The sequence below is a fragment of the Lissotriton vulgaris genome, chromosome 12, assembly GCF_964263255.1.
Source record: "Lissotriton vulgaris chromosome 12, aLisVul1.2, whole genome shotgun sequence".
Taxonomy (NCBI): Eukaryota; Metazoa; Chordata; class Amphibia; order Caudata; family Salamandridae; genus Lissotriton; species Lissotriton vulgaris.
In genome coordinates, this window is record NC_141700.1 from 254928047 (window position 1) to 254947167 (window position 19121).

At 47.4% G+C, this 19121-nt stretch overlaps 1 protein-coding gene across 4 annotated transcripts in view; it reads right to left on the reverse strand.

Annotated features, from left to right (window-relative positions):
* CCDC102A (coiled-coil domain containing 102A) overlaps positions 1-19121 on the reverse strand; it is a 360110-nt gene that overhangs the window by 137894 nt on the left and 203095 nt on the right. For all 4 annotated transcript variants that reach the window (XM_086947789.1, XM_086947790.1, XM_086947788.1 and 1 more), the window contains exons 3-4: positions 17680-17897; positions 2038-2146 (exon numbers count right to left, since the gene is read on the reverse strand). In XM_086947789.1, coding sequence (XP_086803915.1) covers positions 2038-2146; positions 17680-17897 — 327 coding nt within the window. The remainder of the gene's footprint in view (positions 1-2037; positions 2147-17679; positions 17898-19121) is intronic.

Consider the following 19121-nt stretch of genomic DNA (forward strand, 5'->3'; position numbering starts at 1 on the left):
GTAGAAAAAGAGTGGCCCCCAACGAAAACCAGGAAGAGTCGGAGACAAAGAAGGGCCGAAAAAGGGATAAGCCCACACGTACTGCCCGTCATACCCGACGAAAACCCCTGGGAGACAGATAGGAATTTTCACGCTGCCCAGAGAGAAGATCCAGTGTTACAGGAAGCATGGAATAAGGCTCTTGACGGTGAAGACCCCCAACACGTAGATCCTTATTTTTTTTAAGAACAATGGGTTATTATATAGGAAGGGAAGCCCTACTCAGAAGGCACAGTTGCTGATCCCAGGACCCTTCAGGGAGAAAGTCCTATATTTAGCCCATAGCCACTTACTAGGGGGCCATTTTGGAACAGAAAAGACAGAAAAATTGATCCTGGAAAAATTATATTGGCCAGGAATATATCAACAGGTTAAACAATATTGTAGGGAATGTCCAGTATGTCAACGTAATAGCCGATACCAACCACCTCGAGCACCCCTACGACCGCTTCCTATTATTGACGTGCCTTTCATGCCCGGCCCTTCTCCAGGTCTCCTTTGACCCTCAAGACCAAAACAAGCAGAATTTTCATGTGAATTCTGCCTGCCAACCATGCTTTAAGCTCATGAGTCAAGAATTCTAAGCCAAGTATTAACCTTTATTGTTAAAAAGGAGAAAAAGAGATAACCATCTAGTGCCTGAACAGCACAATGTGAAATCAGAAAGGATGGCGTCTATCCCGGCTTCCCCGCTTGACCAAATTTTGTGATCCGTGGCAAATCTTTTATTTCACGGAGCCTCATTTTTCTTCACTACCACATATGAGCGAACCTTCAGAAAACTGAGTTCAGGATTTGTGCTGTACAGAAACCTCTATTATATCGTTGGTCCATCGGTAATAAGAACCTTGGGTCCCCATAACAACTGACTTGCCTCTTTGTTTACTAATGGAATTGTCATCTAGGCTGGGGTACGGGAGGCAGGGATATTTTTAAGTTCATGTCTAAAAACTATCACTTATAATAAACACCTCTCAGTGAAGGAATACAATCTGATGTAATGAGGTGAAAAGTTTCGGCATGTTAAAGAAGTGTTTTTTATTTTTTATTTGAAGAGACTTTCATATGATGCCTGTTGCATACTTTACATGCCAAATATTTTAATCGCTCAATTTGTGCTCTGGCTCTAGGAGCCAGGCAACCCCTTGACTCGCCCACCTCTATGTGGCTTCGCTCTTCACAGTCCACAATGATATGATCCGAAATCCAGGGGGTGAAGCGCGCTGCGTTACTTTATTATAACTTTTTTAAGACCATGCGGGTTTTTTTCCTTACGTTTCCACAAATATTTAACACAAGGAACCACAATGCAAAAAAAGTTCTGAAGGCACAATGGTGTTTGATGCACTTACAAAGGTCAAGAAAATCATTCTTCAAAAAAAAAATGTGGCTTCGGAACAGGTTCTGAGGCAAACATCTTAGCAAGCGGGTGCTTGTTTAGATATTAATGAACAGAGGACTGGGAACAACTAGCAGTTACAAGAAAGGCTGGCTGGGTGTAAAGTGAAAGCGTCATGAAGGTATAGCCGAGGACAGGGCGCCCTCTAGCGGGCATTCTTAGAACAACTTGAATTAACTGCATCAAGCGGATGCGCGGGAATAAATAAAATACCCTTGCTGCTGCCGAGTCCTGCTCACTCTCTGAAGACCCTGACGAACACCGGGGCCGCCACCCTGCGTGCAAGACATTCATTCCCCCTGCTTGAGTGGGAGAGAGATCATTTTTGAGCCTACACTTGGTCGGAAGGTTTATTTTTCTATGATAACATTGGAAGTGTTTCGATTGGGTATAAATAGTGATTGCTCCAGGACAGGGCCTTCAGTCCTGGGAAGTGTGAACGGTTCACAGGAAACGAAGAGAGGAGAGGACCCCTCTCAAAAAGAAGCCCGGATGAAGACATTTGCAGCAGGTCCCACCCCCAACCAGGGCCCTGGGACTCTGCAGGCCGCACCCCCCTCCCACGAACCCCGGATTCCTGCCCTCCTCGCAGCCCTTACCTGCTTCAGCACCTCCTGCTTGGTCTTGTTCAGCTCCTCGTACTTCACCTTCCACTGACTGTTCTCCGCCTCCAGCTTCTCGATGCTTTTACTGAGCGACATCTTATCCCTAAGGGAAGAATCGAGAGGAGAGAAGTGAGGGCGCGGAAACACCCGCGGCATCTCAGCCTACCCGGATATACAAGGACAGGACACCAAGTACCTGTACAGAGCATTCCCATATCTGAGGGGCACCCCGGAGTGTGAACACCCCACCCTACCTGCGCCCCATATAGAATGGAACGCCACCGTACCCTCTATGTCTGACAGTACTGTACGGACCTCCATACAAGACGCCTCCTCAGACGGAAGTCTATCTGCAAACACCCCACAGTGTGAGAACACCCCACCCTACCAGCACACCATATAGAATGGAATGCCACGGTACCGTCTATGTCTGACAGTACTGTATGGACCTCTATATAAGACGCCTCCTCAGACAGAAGGATAACTGCAAACACCCCACAGTGTGAGAAGACCCACATCTAGCAGCAACTGGCAGGGTGCGTGCATGTGACGTGAAGCCACCACAGAGGGTGTGTAGGGCATCCGCAGACGCCAACAGCATTGAGAGTTATGAAATATCCACCTCTGGTGGGAACCTGGGGTTAAGAACCCCTAAACCTGGCATCATCAGGCAATGTGCAAGAGCGACTATATCTGAGAGGACTCTGGAATGTGAAAACACCCATGACTGAGCGCATCTCAGAACATAAGCGGTCACCCATATCTGACAGCACCCCAGAATGGAGGAGAATACGATATCTCAAAAGCATGCCAAACTCCAGGGAGATTCCAAGGTTTTCAAGCCCCAGCAGAAACGTGACATGTAGTCTGGGACACACCTTATCTCCAACACTGAGCACAACTCTGAGCGTCAACACAGACAACATAGACAATGCCCCGCCACTGCTGGAGTTGCCGTTAACGCTCACTCTCCAACATGGGGAATGCACATTTGATTAATTTATCGTGAAGCCTGCACGCTCATGTAACCGATTATGATATTTGGAACAGTGCATACACTATGTATCAAGACGGTGAACCCCTGGGAGTGAGTGTCAGTGAGTCCGCTACCGAGTATATGGATTGTCTCTGTTGAATCTGGTGCTTTATAAAGAAAGCTGGTACTCTCTTGCACATCGAGGGATCTTTAACAAATCTGCTTCTGCTACGAATATTCATTACCGGTCTGTAATGTCTGCTCACGTATCAATAAATGCTTAGTTTTCATGCACACCTTCACAGGGAGAGGCATCCTGCGTGCCATCCTAAGAGATTCATTTATTAATGATATTTCTAAAGCTCTGGCAGAGCCTTTCACATGTTATAAGAGGCTGGAACAACTACACTAAAAGCATAGGCCCATATATACGAACGCCTTTTTCCATAGACACAGAATGGGAAAAACTTTTTGACGCATCAGGCCCATGGTTGGAAATTACTTGGCAGGTTAGAGTAGTATTTATACCTCCAATGACCTCCCTCCTTTCTCTTTTTAACTCTCTCATTTCCTTCTCTATTTGACTCGTCCTCTATTTCTTTATGTGTGCATTTCTCGACCTCAGTTCTCTACTTCTCACTGGAACTCAACTCTTTCTCTGTGCCAGCCCCTACTCTTTCACTCAGGGATTTCAATCAATCAATCTGGGATTTTTGAAGCGCGCTACTTACCCGTGAGGGTCTCAAGACACTGAGGGGGGGTTTGGAGGTTTCTCCACATCACTTGCTTCACCTTTTTTCTTAACACGTCATCTCTTTCGAACCTTAACCTCTCTCTTTCTCTCTGCCCCATTACTTTTTAATCTGACCTTCCTTTCTGCACCTCTCTTTTCCTTTTACCCCCTGCCCCACTTTCTCTATACCTTGCACGCCCATAGTTCTGACAGCACATCTATATCCTTCAACCACTACCTCACCTGCCTCCCTTACCTTTCTAACTCCGCCTCGCCCCTGTTGTACACCACCCATGTCTAAATGCCCTTCTACTTCTCTCCAGCTCTCTCTTCATTACTGCAAACCTTTACCTACCTCTCGCCATCTTTTGCTACCTCTTTATCTTTCTTGCTCTCTGTGTCTTTTTTGCTACCTCGTGTTTCTTTCTTTTTTCATCTTTCCCTACCTCACCTCTTCCTCCCTTCTCCGACTTCATTTGTCTCACTCTAGCATTCTGTTTCGCTCTCTTCCCTTCCTTGTCTGCCATTTGCTTCACAGAGTCAGAGGTCACTCTCTAGCCACAGAAGGACGCACAGAAAGAAAGGAGAGGAGGGTCAATGCAGGGGAAGAAGATGAAGGGGAACATTTACATTTCACCCAACGGAACGCTGAAAATCTTCAGAGCAATGCCTTGCTTTTAGCTGTTGCAGCAAAAGTGAAGAGGGATTCATTTCTGATTATGAATATTCGGAAATTAAAGCTATGACTTCAAGGGTCGTTTGCTTAAGTCTTATTTTATTATTCCACTCTAGTCCACTAACCATCCACAAAGTCACCTTAATTGCATCTGCCCTACAATGGAAGGAAGAGGCTGGCTAGACACCGAATTCCATGTAAAATACTGTGGTTGCAGGACAAAAAAGAAATCCAGATCAAAGCTCAGAAAGATATGGCCTTCTCAGCAGTTGTTTAAGCGTTCTTCGCTACTATTTGGCAGGTGAAGGCTGGACAGCTTGAGTTTGGAACTGATTTTCAATGCCCGTTCCTGAAACTCTAATGTACAATTCAGTATTAAAAGTCTGAAAATTGCTTTCAGCCAAGCTCTATACTCACATTTCTGTGGGCCTACTACTGCCAATGTCCTGGAAAGGCACTAGCAGAGAAGGGACCAAAATAAATTACCGTCCTTGAGCCATTACCAAAGAACATTAAAAGGTAGAACAAACCAGAGGGTGGGGAAGCACAACCACTTCAGCGCAACGCCATTTCTAAGTCGAGCCGGAGCACACGTCTTCTCCCACCTCGTCGCCAAAGCCTGCAACAACCTCTCCATCCATCTCTGAACCTCTGCCTCGCTCGTCAAATTCAGGAGCAGCCTCAAGGCCTGGATTTTTTAGTAGCTCATGCAGCGCCTGGATACCCCCAAGGTGATTAGCACACTTGACAAATACTGACTGATTGATTTAGATTGTTTAATGTATCCAGATGTATTATCCATAGCCAATCTTACACTTAAAGAATCACTTAAAGAATCACTGTGCCCTCGCTCCACAGTTCGGTCTGGACTGTTCCCATGAGGCACAGGGTCAAGACTGATTTGCATATGGCCATGTCTGAACTGGGGTGGCTTGGTGAGCAAAATAACAATGGATTAAACCCAGATCTGTGACTGGGGTGAATGTTTTGCCATTGTGCAACTTTCCGTCCAGCATCTTAAGTGTTTTGTTGTTCACCCTATGTGGGAAGGGTATGCCCAGACGTGGGTCCCGTGCTCACTACGCCACTGGAGTCAAGCTATCCTGGCTGATGAAGGCTGATAGCCAGAAACCGGTCCTAGGATGCTTGATTCCGGTCCAGGAAAGACATGGCTTGGCAGTCGGTCTGGACTGTTCCCATGAGGCACAGGGTCAAGACTGATTTGCATATGGCCATGTCTGAACTGGGGTGGCTTGGTGAGCAAAGTAACAATGGATTAAACCCAGATCTGTGACTGGGGGTGAATATTTTGCCATTGTGCAACATTCCGTCCATTATTTTGTGCGTTTTGCTCGCTTCATTGAAAGCATGGTGCTATCTTCCCATTCTTGGAAAATATTCCTTTTGCTATCATTTGCAGGGCAGACACAGGGACGTCTGTCGCTCGTTTGCTGGCTTGTCATTCATGCTAGGAGTTAATCAGGCAGTTTTTCAGGATCCCTTCTTGTTCTCTACTTTACGTTCATCATTACTTTAGGGCAAATAGAGGTTGCTGATTATCAGTCAGTACACAGTGTGTGATTCTGCAGCACACCTGCTGCCAATGAATCATGCTACTTACTGGCGATTCACAGCTGCCACTGTTGAAGATTCATACGCACCTCCAAGATGTCAATGTAGAACAAGTACTGAAATGTATTTCCTTCACTAATTACACTCACCTAGACTTTAATTACAATGAGGAGAAGGTGCACAGACTCTGAGGACATTGTGCCCCTGTGCACTGTGGGTTTCAGGACATGTGAGCATGTGTCTTTCAAGACCTTTGGAGCCAAATCTGCGGGCATCAGATCCAGATAGTACAGAGGATCATGCTGGTATTCTGGGTCATCCTACAAAATTCACCATGTTCCACTCTATACCAAGTATACCTGATCGACGATTTTGGGTTGACACACTCAGAGGCTGTGTGAGTGTCCTCCATATTTGCCCAAATTTGCTCCAAATCTCGTGATTTCAATGTCTTATTTCAGACCAGCATTTTAACATTGGAATTTTTGAAAGAAGGTGACTTGCTCTTCGAATACACCCATTTAGGGGTTCTGAGGAGCTATTTAAGCTGAAATGCACATTGGGCCATTTGTTGGGCTTTGATATTTTGGTAACCGCTTCCCTTCACTGAATTTGGGAACCAATGGGACTCTGTTCTTGGACAGCCTTTCATCAAAATCCTGAGTTTTTCACGGATACAATGTTCGGACTCAGTGCCCTCTTCGGTCGTCTCCTCTCTGCTAAAGTAGAGTTAAAAGTATCAAACTTTTGGTCACTTAATGTCAAAGGTTTTGAGCTTGAAATGGCCCAAAGTCTATCAACAACCCTAATTGTGAAACCTTGAACATAGACCTGGTGATGATAAATCCAAGTGAATCCTAGAAAGCAGTCAGTCCAAAACTTTTTTAAAAATCGAGTTTTTAATTTGGACTGTTGTCATCAACAGTACAGAACCCAAAATGATGAAACAATTTAAACTTCCTCACACTACCTACTATCTGGGCATCTTGCTTGTTCGAGGCTCTTGTGATTGTTCCGCACTATGAACATATTTCTTCTTCCGCTCCAGCGTATTTAGCATGAGTGCTTTGCTGGGGCGAGCCTTGATTCGTTGGAACTGAAGTCTGGAATGTGCTTCCGGGGCATTTAGGCCCTGTTGAAAGCCATCTTCTTTCTGGACGACCATCATTGGGCCCCTTTGGAAGGGCACACTGCCAAGATGCCTGTTCGGAGCATAGTGCACTTAAACCAATCAGCTCCTGTTTTGCTGACGATCCCGAAAAACTGCGCAGTCCATCATGACGTGAGACAAGATATTTTAATGTAGTCTCAGAACATTTTCTGTAACTCTCCCGCTGACGAGACCATATGGTGATAAAACATCACAAAATGGTAAAGCATGAAGAAATCTTATGAGGGTGAAACAATATTAGCAATCAGAGTACCTCATACAAATACTCCGATGGTTGACACAAATTTAAATGCATAACTGTACAAGTTGAACTTTTACAACATGAACACCAGAGGGCAGGGCACGCACATAATTCGAGTTTATAACTCATTGAAGCCGATAAACTAGTTTATGGCTTTTCATCACTATAACGCCTGCTTAGGTCTGGCGGTGCTCAGTGCAAACAGACCTGGGTACGAGAAACGGGTTTCTGTCTCTATTTGGGCGCTTTTTTGTTACACAGGTGTAATCAGGGCACAAGTCGGGGGTACACGCAGGTACACGGCGTCCACCCACTATTTTCACAGGGCCCCACAGAAAAATGCTGAACTTGTCCCAGTGTAATTTTCAGACATAGGGACCCATTCCGCAGCGCCTCTACGCTGTCTGCTTTCCATTCCCAGAAGCAACGTGCAGGGAGCAGGGGAGCTTTTTTTCCACCTCCAGCAGGATCGAAGTTAAGTGGCCATCATGCCTCCTTTTGTTTGAATATCCTGACTGGGGGCGGCCTGGAACCTTAAACGTAAATGTAAATGCTGCGGAGGGGAAACAAACGCTTACTGCTTGTTATCTCTTCACAGGTGTTAAAGCGAGGCAGCCTTTGCCTTTGTTCAGTCCTTGACTATAAGAGATGTATGCACTTTAAGAAAGTCAGGTGTGTTGGTCTGTCCCGGTATTTACACAAAAATGCCAATACTCTATTTTATTTCTTATATAGCGCTAGTCAACCCAATGCAGGGTGTCAGAGCTCTTTAACCCCTTGGGCGCAGCTGCGATTCTGCGCCTGTGCGGCCGTTTTTATGAGTGGGTGGATTCATGACGGCCCCCAGCCGTCATCAGCCCACGCCCACTGTGATGCATGACGGCCGGGGGCCGTCATCAGCATGGAAAGGGTTAAGTAACATACACATTATACATTGACAATAAATCATGTACATGTGTAAATCAATGTACAAGATGAGTTGCATGAGACAGGGTTACAAGTTGTAGGAGTCACATGTCCTTCATAGCTCACTGCGCTGTGTTAAAAGGATTACAATTTATGAGCTGCAGGTAACAAAAGGATCTCCATGCTAAAAGCAGTAACCCACTTTACTATCTAAATAAAGTAAAATCTGTCAATTGCATGTTACGTGATGAGATTTGCAGGAGACACATTAACCCACTATGCTACTTTGATTAAAATCTGGGACTTCTCAAAACAGATCTCTCGAACAAACGCGTTCACCTGCAGAGTTCTCACAATTATTATTATTCACTGAGATTTGCTGGGCACCTTTTAGAGCGGATGCACATAACATTTTAAAATGCAGACTTTGCAACCAATTAAGCAGAACAGATCTACTTGTTGCCAATTTCTTTGTGACAAGGTTTAACAAGCATTGAAAATGCAATAGGTCTCGCCTTTGATTAAGTTGAAGCCATTTGCTTTGCTAATGGTACTGTATAGCAAAGCAAATGTCTTTAACTTAATAAATGGCGAGACCTATTGAATTTGAATGCTTGTTATCTCTTCTCACAGACACAGCACATGCTCACAGGCACAATATTCCCCTTCAAAGCAGCCCCATGGCCATCCCTACACACCCACTACAGCTGGAGAAACACACACATACTCAAAGAATATTTACAACAAAACAATTGGCAACCGTGAGCTAAATCTACGAAAAAATCTGTGAACGTTCAATAACTTTGGTGTAACATAAGTGTAAATATACATAAACGGTCCCTTAATCCAGTGTAGACGTGTACTTTACATTCAGAGCAGCCGAGGGGAGGTGTCAAAACCTTTTCAAAACGCTGAATTAAAAAGTCATGCATCAAGTTTTGTGAGGCAGTGAGTGCTGCAGCCCCCTCCCCTCCCGCAGCCAGGCCAAGCTCCTGTGTTTACATGCTCCCCAAGCTGAGGAGCTCCACGCCTGCAAAACCCTCGAGGAAACACAAGACCAGCTCACTGCCTGGAGAGTATCCGCCCACAATCACCTGCATAGCGACTGTACTCACCAACCTAGCACACTGGAAGAACCACTCTCAAACTCCTGGGAAGAAGCATTACCACACACCAACACAACACCCACTCTTGCACACCTGCAGAACGCCCTGGGAGCCACAGGACCAAATCACTGCCTAGAGAGAGCCCAACCACAATCACGGGCATAGCACCTGGCTTCATCAACCACTTAATGAACAACCACCTCAAACACCAGCCATGCACCCATTCTTGCATCTGCAAAGTACCTATGCCAATCCACCTAGGGAATACCCACTCACACACCTAACAGACGCCTGCAGATCATCCATCCTCACACACCCCGAGTCACACTCTCCTTACCTCACAAATCTGCACCGCCCCATCCTCCCGTACGCGCAGAGCATCATGGAAGCCACATGAGCTGCATCCCTGCAGACAAAGGGGGCACCCACCCTTCCATGCCCATAGAAAAGCCACTCTTGCAAACCCAGAGACCCACCCTCACACATGCCATTGACGACCACTCTTAGGCCCAAGGAGAGATCACTTACTAAACAGTTTCTCCACCCTTCCAGACCAAGAACTCCCAAACACCTGCAAAGCAACCAGAGACACACATAGAAATAACACTCACACACTACTGGGCTCACCCTCCTCCCACCCCTCTATAACTGCAAAGCATCCCGGTCACAAGACCAGCACCTTTACATCCCCGCAGAGTACACTGTGATTCCCACCACTCGCCTCAACGTCCAGGCAACAAGGTAATCCGTATCTTCAGACACCTGCAGGGGCACTCTGGTAAAGGCAGGCTCACACTACATCGTGTCTCCACGCACCTGTGCAGTGCATGACACACACCTGCATGATGGATACATTTCTGTTTGTTTCAGTCGAAGCCCTGCACAAAAAGCTCTTGTGCATGGCATAGGTTCACACTTAGATGGGGTAGTTGGACACGAAGTCACTTACCTGTGCATTGTAGTCACACACTGCAAAGCACACTACTGAAGAAATAGGGACACCATCGGGTTGCGTCACGTACCTGCATAACCAGGTCAAAAAACAGCACTCAATCACTCACACATACACAGCGTGATCCCACAACTACACAGCCATCACACACACACCTGTAGAGTTTGGTTGCACACCAGTGTAGTGTTGCCACATGTCTTCAATAATCTGACAGAGAATTCTCACACCTAATACCCAAATACTTCTGCACGCCTGTGCAATAATAAAACGCATGCGCAGTACAAGTAGTCTTGTCTCCGGGCGGGAGTCTCCTAGACACCTGGTTGCCAATAGAATATGCTGCAACAGTTCAGTATCAGTATCAAAATCTTTATTCGGTTATTCAAGCAGAAACAACCATAAAAGCACAAGATAATTAATAAATAACACAATAAAACTTGTTGTACAGATATTAAAAGATCAAACCACGTATTAAAACACATGTTAAAATCAGCAATTGCAGTTAGGCAAATGTAATAATAATGACAATACTAAGTAATTAACCCTCCATGCTATTTCTAAATTTTAGGGCAGATTTTAGAAAACCCATTACAAATAAAGTACTTTCGGGGTTTAACAATTGCAGATAACAGAGTGCTGGTCTAACCTGGGTGAAGTTAAGTTTTTTTAGAAGGGGCTTTAGGTAAAACCTCCGAGGTAAATCGTAAAAGGGGCAGATAAATAAAACGTGCACCAGGTCCTGCGGAGACTCATTGTCGCAGCCGCAGGGGGGTAGCACTTGACCTCGGTGGGTACCCTTTGGAACGGTTAACATGAGGTGGAAATAGTCCAGTCGGAACCTAGTTAGCAGGTGTCGATCGAAGCCCGACATTGGCCAAGATAGATAAGGCTCCATGGAAGGTATTGTCTTCACTGCTGCAACAGTTATAAACACAGCCAAAGTACTCCTGCAAAACCTGGTGGGCAGTCTACGCGTAAACCCCTCCCTCTCATCACCTACCCACACAGCAGAGCTTCTTGTAAAGGTGTCCTTTGCGCTCCTGCTCCGACAGCCCGTTCAGCCAATCAGATCTCTCCAGGAGCATCTCTCTTTTAAAGGTGAGGTACCAGGACGAACTAGGGGGGCAATTGATCGGCTGCCCAGCCATGGCTCCTGCGCCCGGTTATTAAAGAGCATGCTGGGACACAGGCAAGCTGGGTGGGTGCAACAAAACTCGAGACCCTGCAGAGATAACTGACAGAAAGTCCAAGGAAGCAGGCAACAGTAAACCCACAGTCCCCGCATTGTACATACAGTGAATATGGTAGCTTGGGTGGACTTGAGGAAAAGCCGGGACCACGCGAACCGCGAGTAGAGAGCACAAATGCTATTGCATACACCAGGGTCAAGATGGCGGCCAATCACGTCCGTAAGTAATGCACAAGGGCACCACAAGGAGGTGTGCCAGGGTATTGCAGGGGTCCACGTGATGTATCTGTGAGTAAAGGGAGAGCATTGGAGCACGGTCACTGTGCGTCACGTGATATATTTGTGGGCACACCTTAAAACCTTTGCTCTGAGAATATGATGATGAAAGAAAGGGAGATTTGTCCCGATAGCCTTTTGGAGAAAGAAATATGATAATTGTGACTTGGGCGGGTCGGGAATCCCAAAAGACAGAAATTAATGTATCCTTTTGTCATAGAGCGTCAGGGGGGAGCCAACACACTTACAAAGACAGCCATCGGGGTTGGCCACGCTTGCCACCAGGCAGGCAGCGGCCTAATCGTTGTCATTAAATATGAGGCAGGATGTGTGACGCCACACACTCCAGGCATGGCGACGGGAGCTGGCTATATTTGCACGTATGATGTGTCCTTTATGAATTTTAACATGTCATTCTCTCTCAGAGCCATTTGCATCTTGTTAACAAGGCGTAAAGGAGTGCGCGGAGGTGCAGGCCAGGGGCTGTGTGTCGCTCTGACGAAAAAAAGCCTGTTGCCAGCAGAATGGGCCAGTTGCCCCCTGTGACTTCCCATTGTGGCCGCTCACGGGCAGCACAGTGCGGCCATTCATGGCTCTCATTCCACGGCGTGTCGGACTGCAGCTGGAGAGCATGGTGTGGGACGGCATTGATTTGGCCCTATCTACCGCGGAAGCGGCGGCCAGCCCCGGTGCATTCTGGGGCCGTGGCGAGCAGGCAGACTGTGTGAATCCTTGGCGCGGGGCGTGACCTGTGCATGGATTGCTCGCCTCAGACATGCAGGGGTCATGCCTCACTCATCTTATCTGGCCTGGCAGTGACATTGCATGCATACTTAACCCCCCACCACCCTTTTAAAGTGTGACACAAAGCCAAAGTACAGGCGATTGCTTAAATACCAAGCTGTAAAATTCCTTTATTAACGTTGATTATTGCACTGGGTAGGGGCCGCCCTGATTCACAACGTTTTTTTCCCACACAAGTAAGCATGTCTTGTTCGCGAGTAGGTCACATGTGGGTCGGTAGGAAGCACGACTATCACATAAAAACTCTGCGAATCCGGCATCAGAATTCAAGAGTACACCGAGTCGAACTGAAAACCTACTCGCCTTGACACAGTTTTCTCTTTTTCGGACGTCCCACTTGGACGGCCTGGCCAGGTTTGTTATCTTTATGGGGCCTTCTGTTTGATCTCAAAGATAACAAAGCTTTTACGGCAGAAGAAAGGCAAGTCAGTCCGTCCAAGTGGGACGGCAGAAAAAGAGAAAAAAATACGTCACCATGACCTCTTTCCCAATGGCTGGCCACCGTTTAGCATAAACAGTGACGCCGGCCAATGGGAAAGAGGGGCGGGGCTTAAAGCCTGCAAGACCTTCAAATTGATCCCCCCCCAAATCCAGAAAGATCGTCGCCACGCACTCATAACCAACAGACTGAACTACGGGAATGCCCTCTACGTTGGAATAAACAAATCTCTACTCTTCAAACTCTAGACTAGCTAAAACGCCACAGCTAGACTAGTCCTCGGCATCCCACGACAACACCACATCACCCAACACCTACGAAAACTTCACCGGCTCCCTGTCGAAAAGAGAGTGACCTTCAAGCTCCTCACCCACGCCTACAAATCGCTCCACAACATCGGACCCCAATACCTCAACAAAAGAATCTCCTACACACCCGAGAAGCCTCTGATCCGCCGATCTTGCCCTGGCCGAAATCCCTCGCATCAGCAGAGCAGGGGGGCAATCCTTCTCCTCCACCACAGCCAAGACCTGGAACAAACTCCCTTTCAGCATCAGACGATCCCCCACACTGCACGCCTTCAGGAAGAGTCAAGACCTGGCTCTTCGGATGAGATGTAGCTGCGACAAGCCCCACTCCCCCCTGTTTGAGACCCTCACGGGTGAGTAGTGCGCTCCACAAATTCCTGATTGATTGAGAGCTGGAGGATACCACTTTATTGATTAGGTGGTGTCCTACTGTATTATTTCTAATGGCTAGATTGGGTAATAAATCCAGGCAAAATGATTTTCAATGCAACTTGCAAGGCGTAAGGTGCAGTTCATGCGATGCCATTTGCAAGGCATGAGGCCTTTAGGCTGGGCCAGGCTTTAGAGCTGTTGGTGCCTGGTGCGACAATCATTTTTTGCGTTCTAGCTATCTAAGCGGGCAGGAGAGGAACCAGAAGGATTTTTGCAAAAAGGACCGGGAGGCTGCAAGGTAAGTTGGGACAGTGGGAGGAAGGCTTTAATATGGGTGGGGGGGTGGTGGAGGGGGGGGGAGGGGTAGGTTTGCGGGGACGGGTCCAGTTTTAGGGCTCAGGGCGTGGAGGAAGGCACAGTTTTCAAGGCAGAGGGACAGTTTTTAGGGCTCAGGGCATGGAGGGCCAGGGTAGGTTATTTAATGGGGACAGGGTTTTAGGCCTCAGGGCATTGGAAGGGGTAGGGATAGTTTAAGGACAGTGCAGGGTAAGTTTTAGGGCTCAGGGCAGGGGGACTGGGGTAGGGGTCGTTTTTGGTAGGGGGCAGGGTTTTAGACCTTAGGGTGGGGAAAGGGGAAGTTTTAAGGGCAGCGCTGGTAGGTTTTAGGCCTCAGGGCAGCAGGGGGCGAGGTAGGGGGATAGGAATTCAGGGCTTAGGCCGAGGAGGGGGGAGACATATCCCTTTACCAATCATGCCTTTACCACAAAATTGCATGGTAAAGGCATGCATGATAAAGATGGTTCAGCCATGCGTGTCTCTGTCATACAACCCTAACACACATGGTGCAATGTATGTCGTACCAGCTCCAGTGTCAATGCCAAAATGTGCCTTGCAAGCCACAGACGTGCTAGATCTCATGTCCTCTCGTGACTGTAACATATCCCAGCTAACTTGTGCTATGTGAGCTCAAAGGAACCAGAGGTGGTGGGCACCATGCAAGCTCCAGAGCATGAGGGTTTAAAGTACACTGTGCCGGCTCCATGCCAAGAGGTCAATGCAATCTTTTCAGACCGAGCAAATGAAGCAAGGCTTATGCCCATGAGCGCCAGTGTACATGGATCCGTGTGTACTGAACAAGCTCCCAAAAATGAGGAGCACATTATTCCACAGCAGGTCCAATGTTTGAGAGATAGATTGCTTTGTGTGCCACCCCCAAGACAGCAGGCATAGGGCAGCGCAGTGCAAACAGGAGGCGCATATGGAATGAGAATCCAGTGTCAAGCCCTTATGTGCATCGCAGCAACATGCTAACGGTGTTAGTCTGTGCCAACAGCAAGACATGAGTGACAGTATGTGACATGCCACTTCCTCAAAAGCACAAGAGCTGGTGAAGTCTGTGCTGGCTCCATGCCAAGCGAGACAAGATCTTTCATGTAAGATCCGGTAAGATTCGTGTGCCATGTATGTGAGGCAGGCTCCGCTCTGCCAGCAATGAGCAGGCCCCATGTATGAGAGGTGTGTGAGGGAAGCTCCAGGGCTTGAAAGGCAGCGGGTGCTACGCCAGTTCAAGGGCTTGCAGCGTTGTGTGTGCTATACCACCTCAAGCCACGGTGTGTGGCTTGTAATGCTAAGCCTTTCGATGATGAATGCCAGTGTGTCTGGCTCCAGTGCCAAGGCATTAGGAGGGCCAGTACAGTGCCAGCACTAGAAATAAGGGCAATGTCAGACTTGAGATCTGAAATGAACAAGGGAAAATGTATGCCACGTCAACTAAAACTATGAGCTGCAATCAGAGCCATTTCAGTTCCAAATCAGGAAGAGAAAAGTGTGAATGGAACTTAAAACCTACAATCCGCCCTCGAATGGGATTCGGGCCCAACTTCATAGGATGGGTGCGGCTCCTATATAATGTACCACTGGCACAAGTGGGAGTCAATAACAAACTATCAACGGTCTTTACCCAAGACAGAGGGGCACGACAGGGGTGTCCCCTCTCGCCGCTACTTTTTGCACTCTCCCTTGAGCCACTAGCGGCTTGGATACGGAGGGATGCTTCCATCAGGGGACTTAGGTGGGCAGCAGATTGGGAGGTTTGAATCTCACTATACGCGGACGACATCCTCTTATATCTTGCCTCCCCTCGAAAGCCACTGAGAGTGGTCCTTGATATCTTTACCAGTTTCGGATGAAACTCCGGCTATAGAATCAACTGGAGCAAATCACTGCTGTAGGTCCTGCATGGTAACCCTCCCGCAGTTCCGAGCGAATGCCCAATTCAAATAGTAAATGACGGATTCAAATACCTAGGTATATTCATCTCCACAGATGCTAAGATCCGCTATGAACAGACCTCCTTCCACCTTTACCGAGGTTCAAGCGAGACACCGATGCTTGGAAAACGCTTCCGATATTGTTGCTAGGTCGTGCAGCCTTCTTTAAAATGATGGCACTGCCTCGTTTCCTTAATGCCCTCCAAAATTTCCCAGACCCGGTTCCACAAAAGTATTTCAAGGATGTCGAATCCACCCAGAGAACCCTAATCTGGAATGGTAAACTGCGTATATCACTTCAAAAAGGGACACTCGGCTGGTGGAGTTCGCAGAGTTTTACCCACTAAGTGTGGAGTTCCGAAAAACTCAGTGAAGTGATGCAGAGCAGATTTATTCTCTTGAGCGGCTCGCCAAGATTAAGTTGACGTGGGCTTGCGAGAAAAATGTATGCGCTAGACCTCCTCCCTGTGACATTTCTCAACGCGGGTAGTCGAGACAGGTTGCGGTCCCTTGCAAAGAGAAATCTACTGCTCGAGTTGAGGAAGCTGCTACTCGAGTAGAAGTCTGTTTGAGCTGTAGAAAGCAGTAGAGCCTTCTGGTGGAACACGTAGTGCCATTTGCGCTGATTTTACAGCGCAAGACAAACTCCCGGCGCTAAAAATCAGTGCAACCACTGTAACTTGGACTTCGCTGCTGGCAGAACTCCGTGGCACAAGGCAGAGTTTTCTGCCACTTCGCGGAGTTTCGCAGAGTAAAACTCCACCCAGGCCTACCTTAAAGAACAAAACGCAGCAAAGGATTAATGGGAAGGGATGAAGACCAGATCCGGTTCTCCAGTGAAACCATGAAAGCTTTAACTGTGCAATGGTTGTGCTCATCCCCACTGCCCCTGCACGAGTCCCGTGAGCCCACAGAGATGCACTCACTCCTGCTCCTACAGCAGCACTTTCTGGGACTCTTCCAACTGCAGATTCCAGGCATTAACTTTGGTGGCATCCTCCTCTATGATTGCCAAATCCTCCCAGAGGAGAAGGTTCCAGTCCTGGAGACTGAAGGATGTGCGCATGCTCACTATGCTCTGCCGGTGGAGTTCGCAGAGTTTTTCGCAATCCGCACGGAGTACTGAAAAACATTACGTTGGCGAGCACTTGCGAGAAAAAATAGCCTGCTAGACCTCCTCCCGTCGACATTTCTCAACAAGGGTGGTCGTGGAAGGTCGCAACAGCTTGCATTGAGAAATCTACCACTCACGTTGAGGAAGCTGCTGCTCAAGTAGAATGTCTATTTGAGCTGCAGAAAGTAGTAACACCCTCTGGCGCAATGCGTAGTGCCGTTCGCCATGATTTTACAGTGCGGGACAAACTCCTGGTGCTAAGAATCAGTGCAAGCAGCAAGACTTAACAGACTCCATCACTGGCAGAACTCCGCGGAGCGCAGCAAAGTTTTTATGGCCCTTCGCGGAGGTCCATGGAGTAAAACTATGCTCAGGCCTACTTTAAAGTACAAAACGCAGCATAGGATCCACAGGAAGGGAAAAGGACCAGATCCGGTTCTCCAGTGAAACCCTTCAAACTTTAACTGTGCACTTGTTGTGTCGTCCCCACCGCCCCTGCACCAACCCGTGAGCCAACAAAGATGTACTTACTCCCGCTCCTTCAGCAACACTTTCTGGGACTCATCCAACCGCAGCTTCAGGGCGGTCACTTTGGTGGCATCCTCCTCTATGACAGCCAGATCCTCCCAGAGGAGACGGTTCCTGTCTTGGCGGCTGAAGGGTGTACGCATGCTCATCATGCTCCTCTGGTCCCAACAGTCTGGAGACTCCTGCTTGCCCTTTAGTAAGGCCTCCATAAGCTCAATCTCCTGCAATAGAAAGGGAGAGAGAAGAAACATGTAAATATCAAACTTCCAGGTCACAGATAGGCAGCATAGAAAGCAACACGCAGAATTTAGGCACGTAAGAATTGTGATTTATTTCTACTAATATATGCAAGGATCAGGATAATTAGAACATAGAAAACGCAGAACAGATAGGAAAGCAGATTTCCATCGCCCTTTGTAATTTTCCCTTGGTAAACAAGGTGGCCATATTGGAACAGAGTAGCTTGACGTGTCTTCAGCTAAGTGTTGCGGCCATGATGTACTTGCTCATGTCCCTCCATGTCCCAATAGTTTGAACTTAGATGTCACCGAGAATGGCAGCCATGCCTGAATGTCTGTACTTTGCTCACTATTACAGAAGTGTACCATTATCTTCATGTAAATCGGGGGGACCATGTTGGTATGGTGACAGTTCAATTCACTACAATGGGAAATGCTTTTTGTTTTGTTAAAAAATATTGAGGCTTGTTTGTACTTCTCTCTTTCAAGCACGGAGGAGATAACTCGATATCACCTTACCGTACAATATTAGTCTGGGGGTATTTGAAATTTAAGCAGGGTAGTAGTTGCATAACTGAAAGGACAGTAACTATTTGAATGAATGAATGATACGCATTTGTAGAGCGCACCGCTACTCAAAAACAGTGTACCAGTGCTAAAAGTCTCCATCTAACAAACCACATGAACACCCCATACCATGGAATAACCAAGCTTTAAGAAGTTTCTTAAAGACAGCCAGGTCAGTAGTAGATCTGCGAGTAACCAGGAGTCCGTTCCAAGCTTGAGCTCCCAGAAGCCTGAAGTAACTTCCTCCCGAACAGGCTAAGTGTATTCTGGGGACGCAGGCCAGGCCCAAGGAGGCTGACCTCAGAGTTCTGGCCGGCATGTAATGGCTAACTTTTTTCCTGAGATATCCAGCGGCCCTACCATGAAGAGCTTTGAAAAACAGTACCAGAGCCTTAAATTTGATCTTCTTTCTCATAGGAAGCCAGTGTAATGACTTCAGATGCGGGAACATATGAGACCTGGGCTTGAGCATAAGAACCAGTCTGGCAGCAGCATTTTGGACCACCTGCAAGTGCTGGAGGAGACATTCTGCCAGGTCTAGGTACAAGATATTGGCATAGTCCAGTCTGGAAGTAGCCAGTGCCTGGACCACGGTTTTCCTTGTGTCCAATGAGAGTAGTGGAAAAAATGTCTTCAACG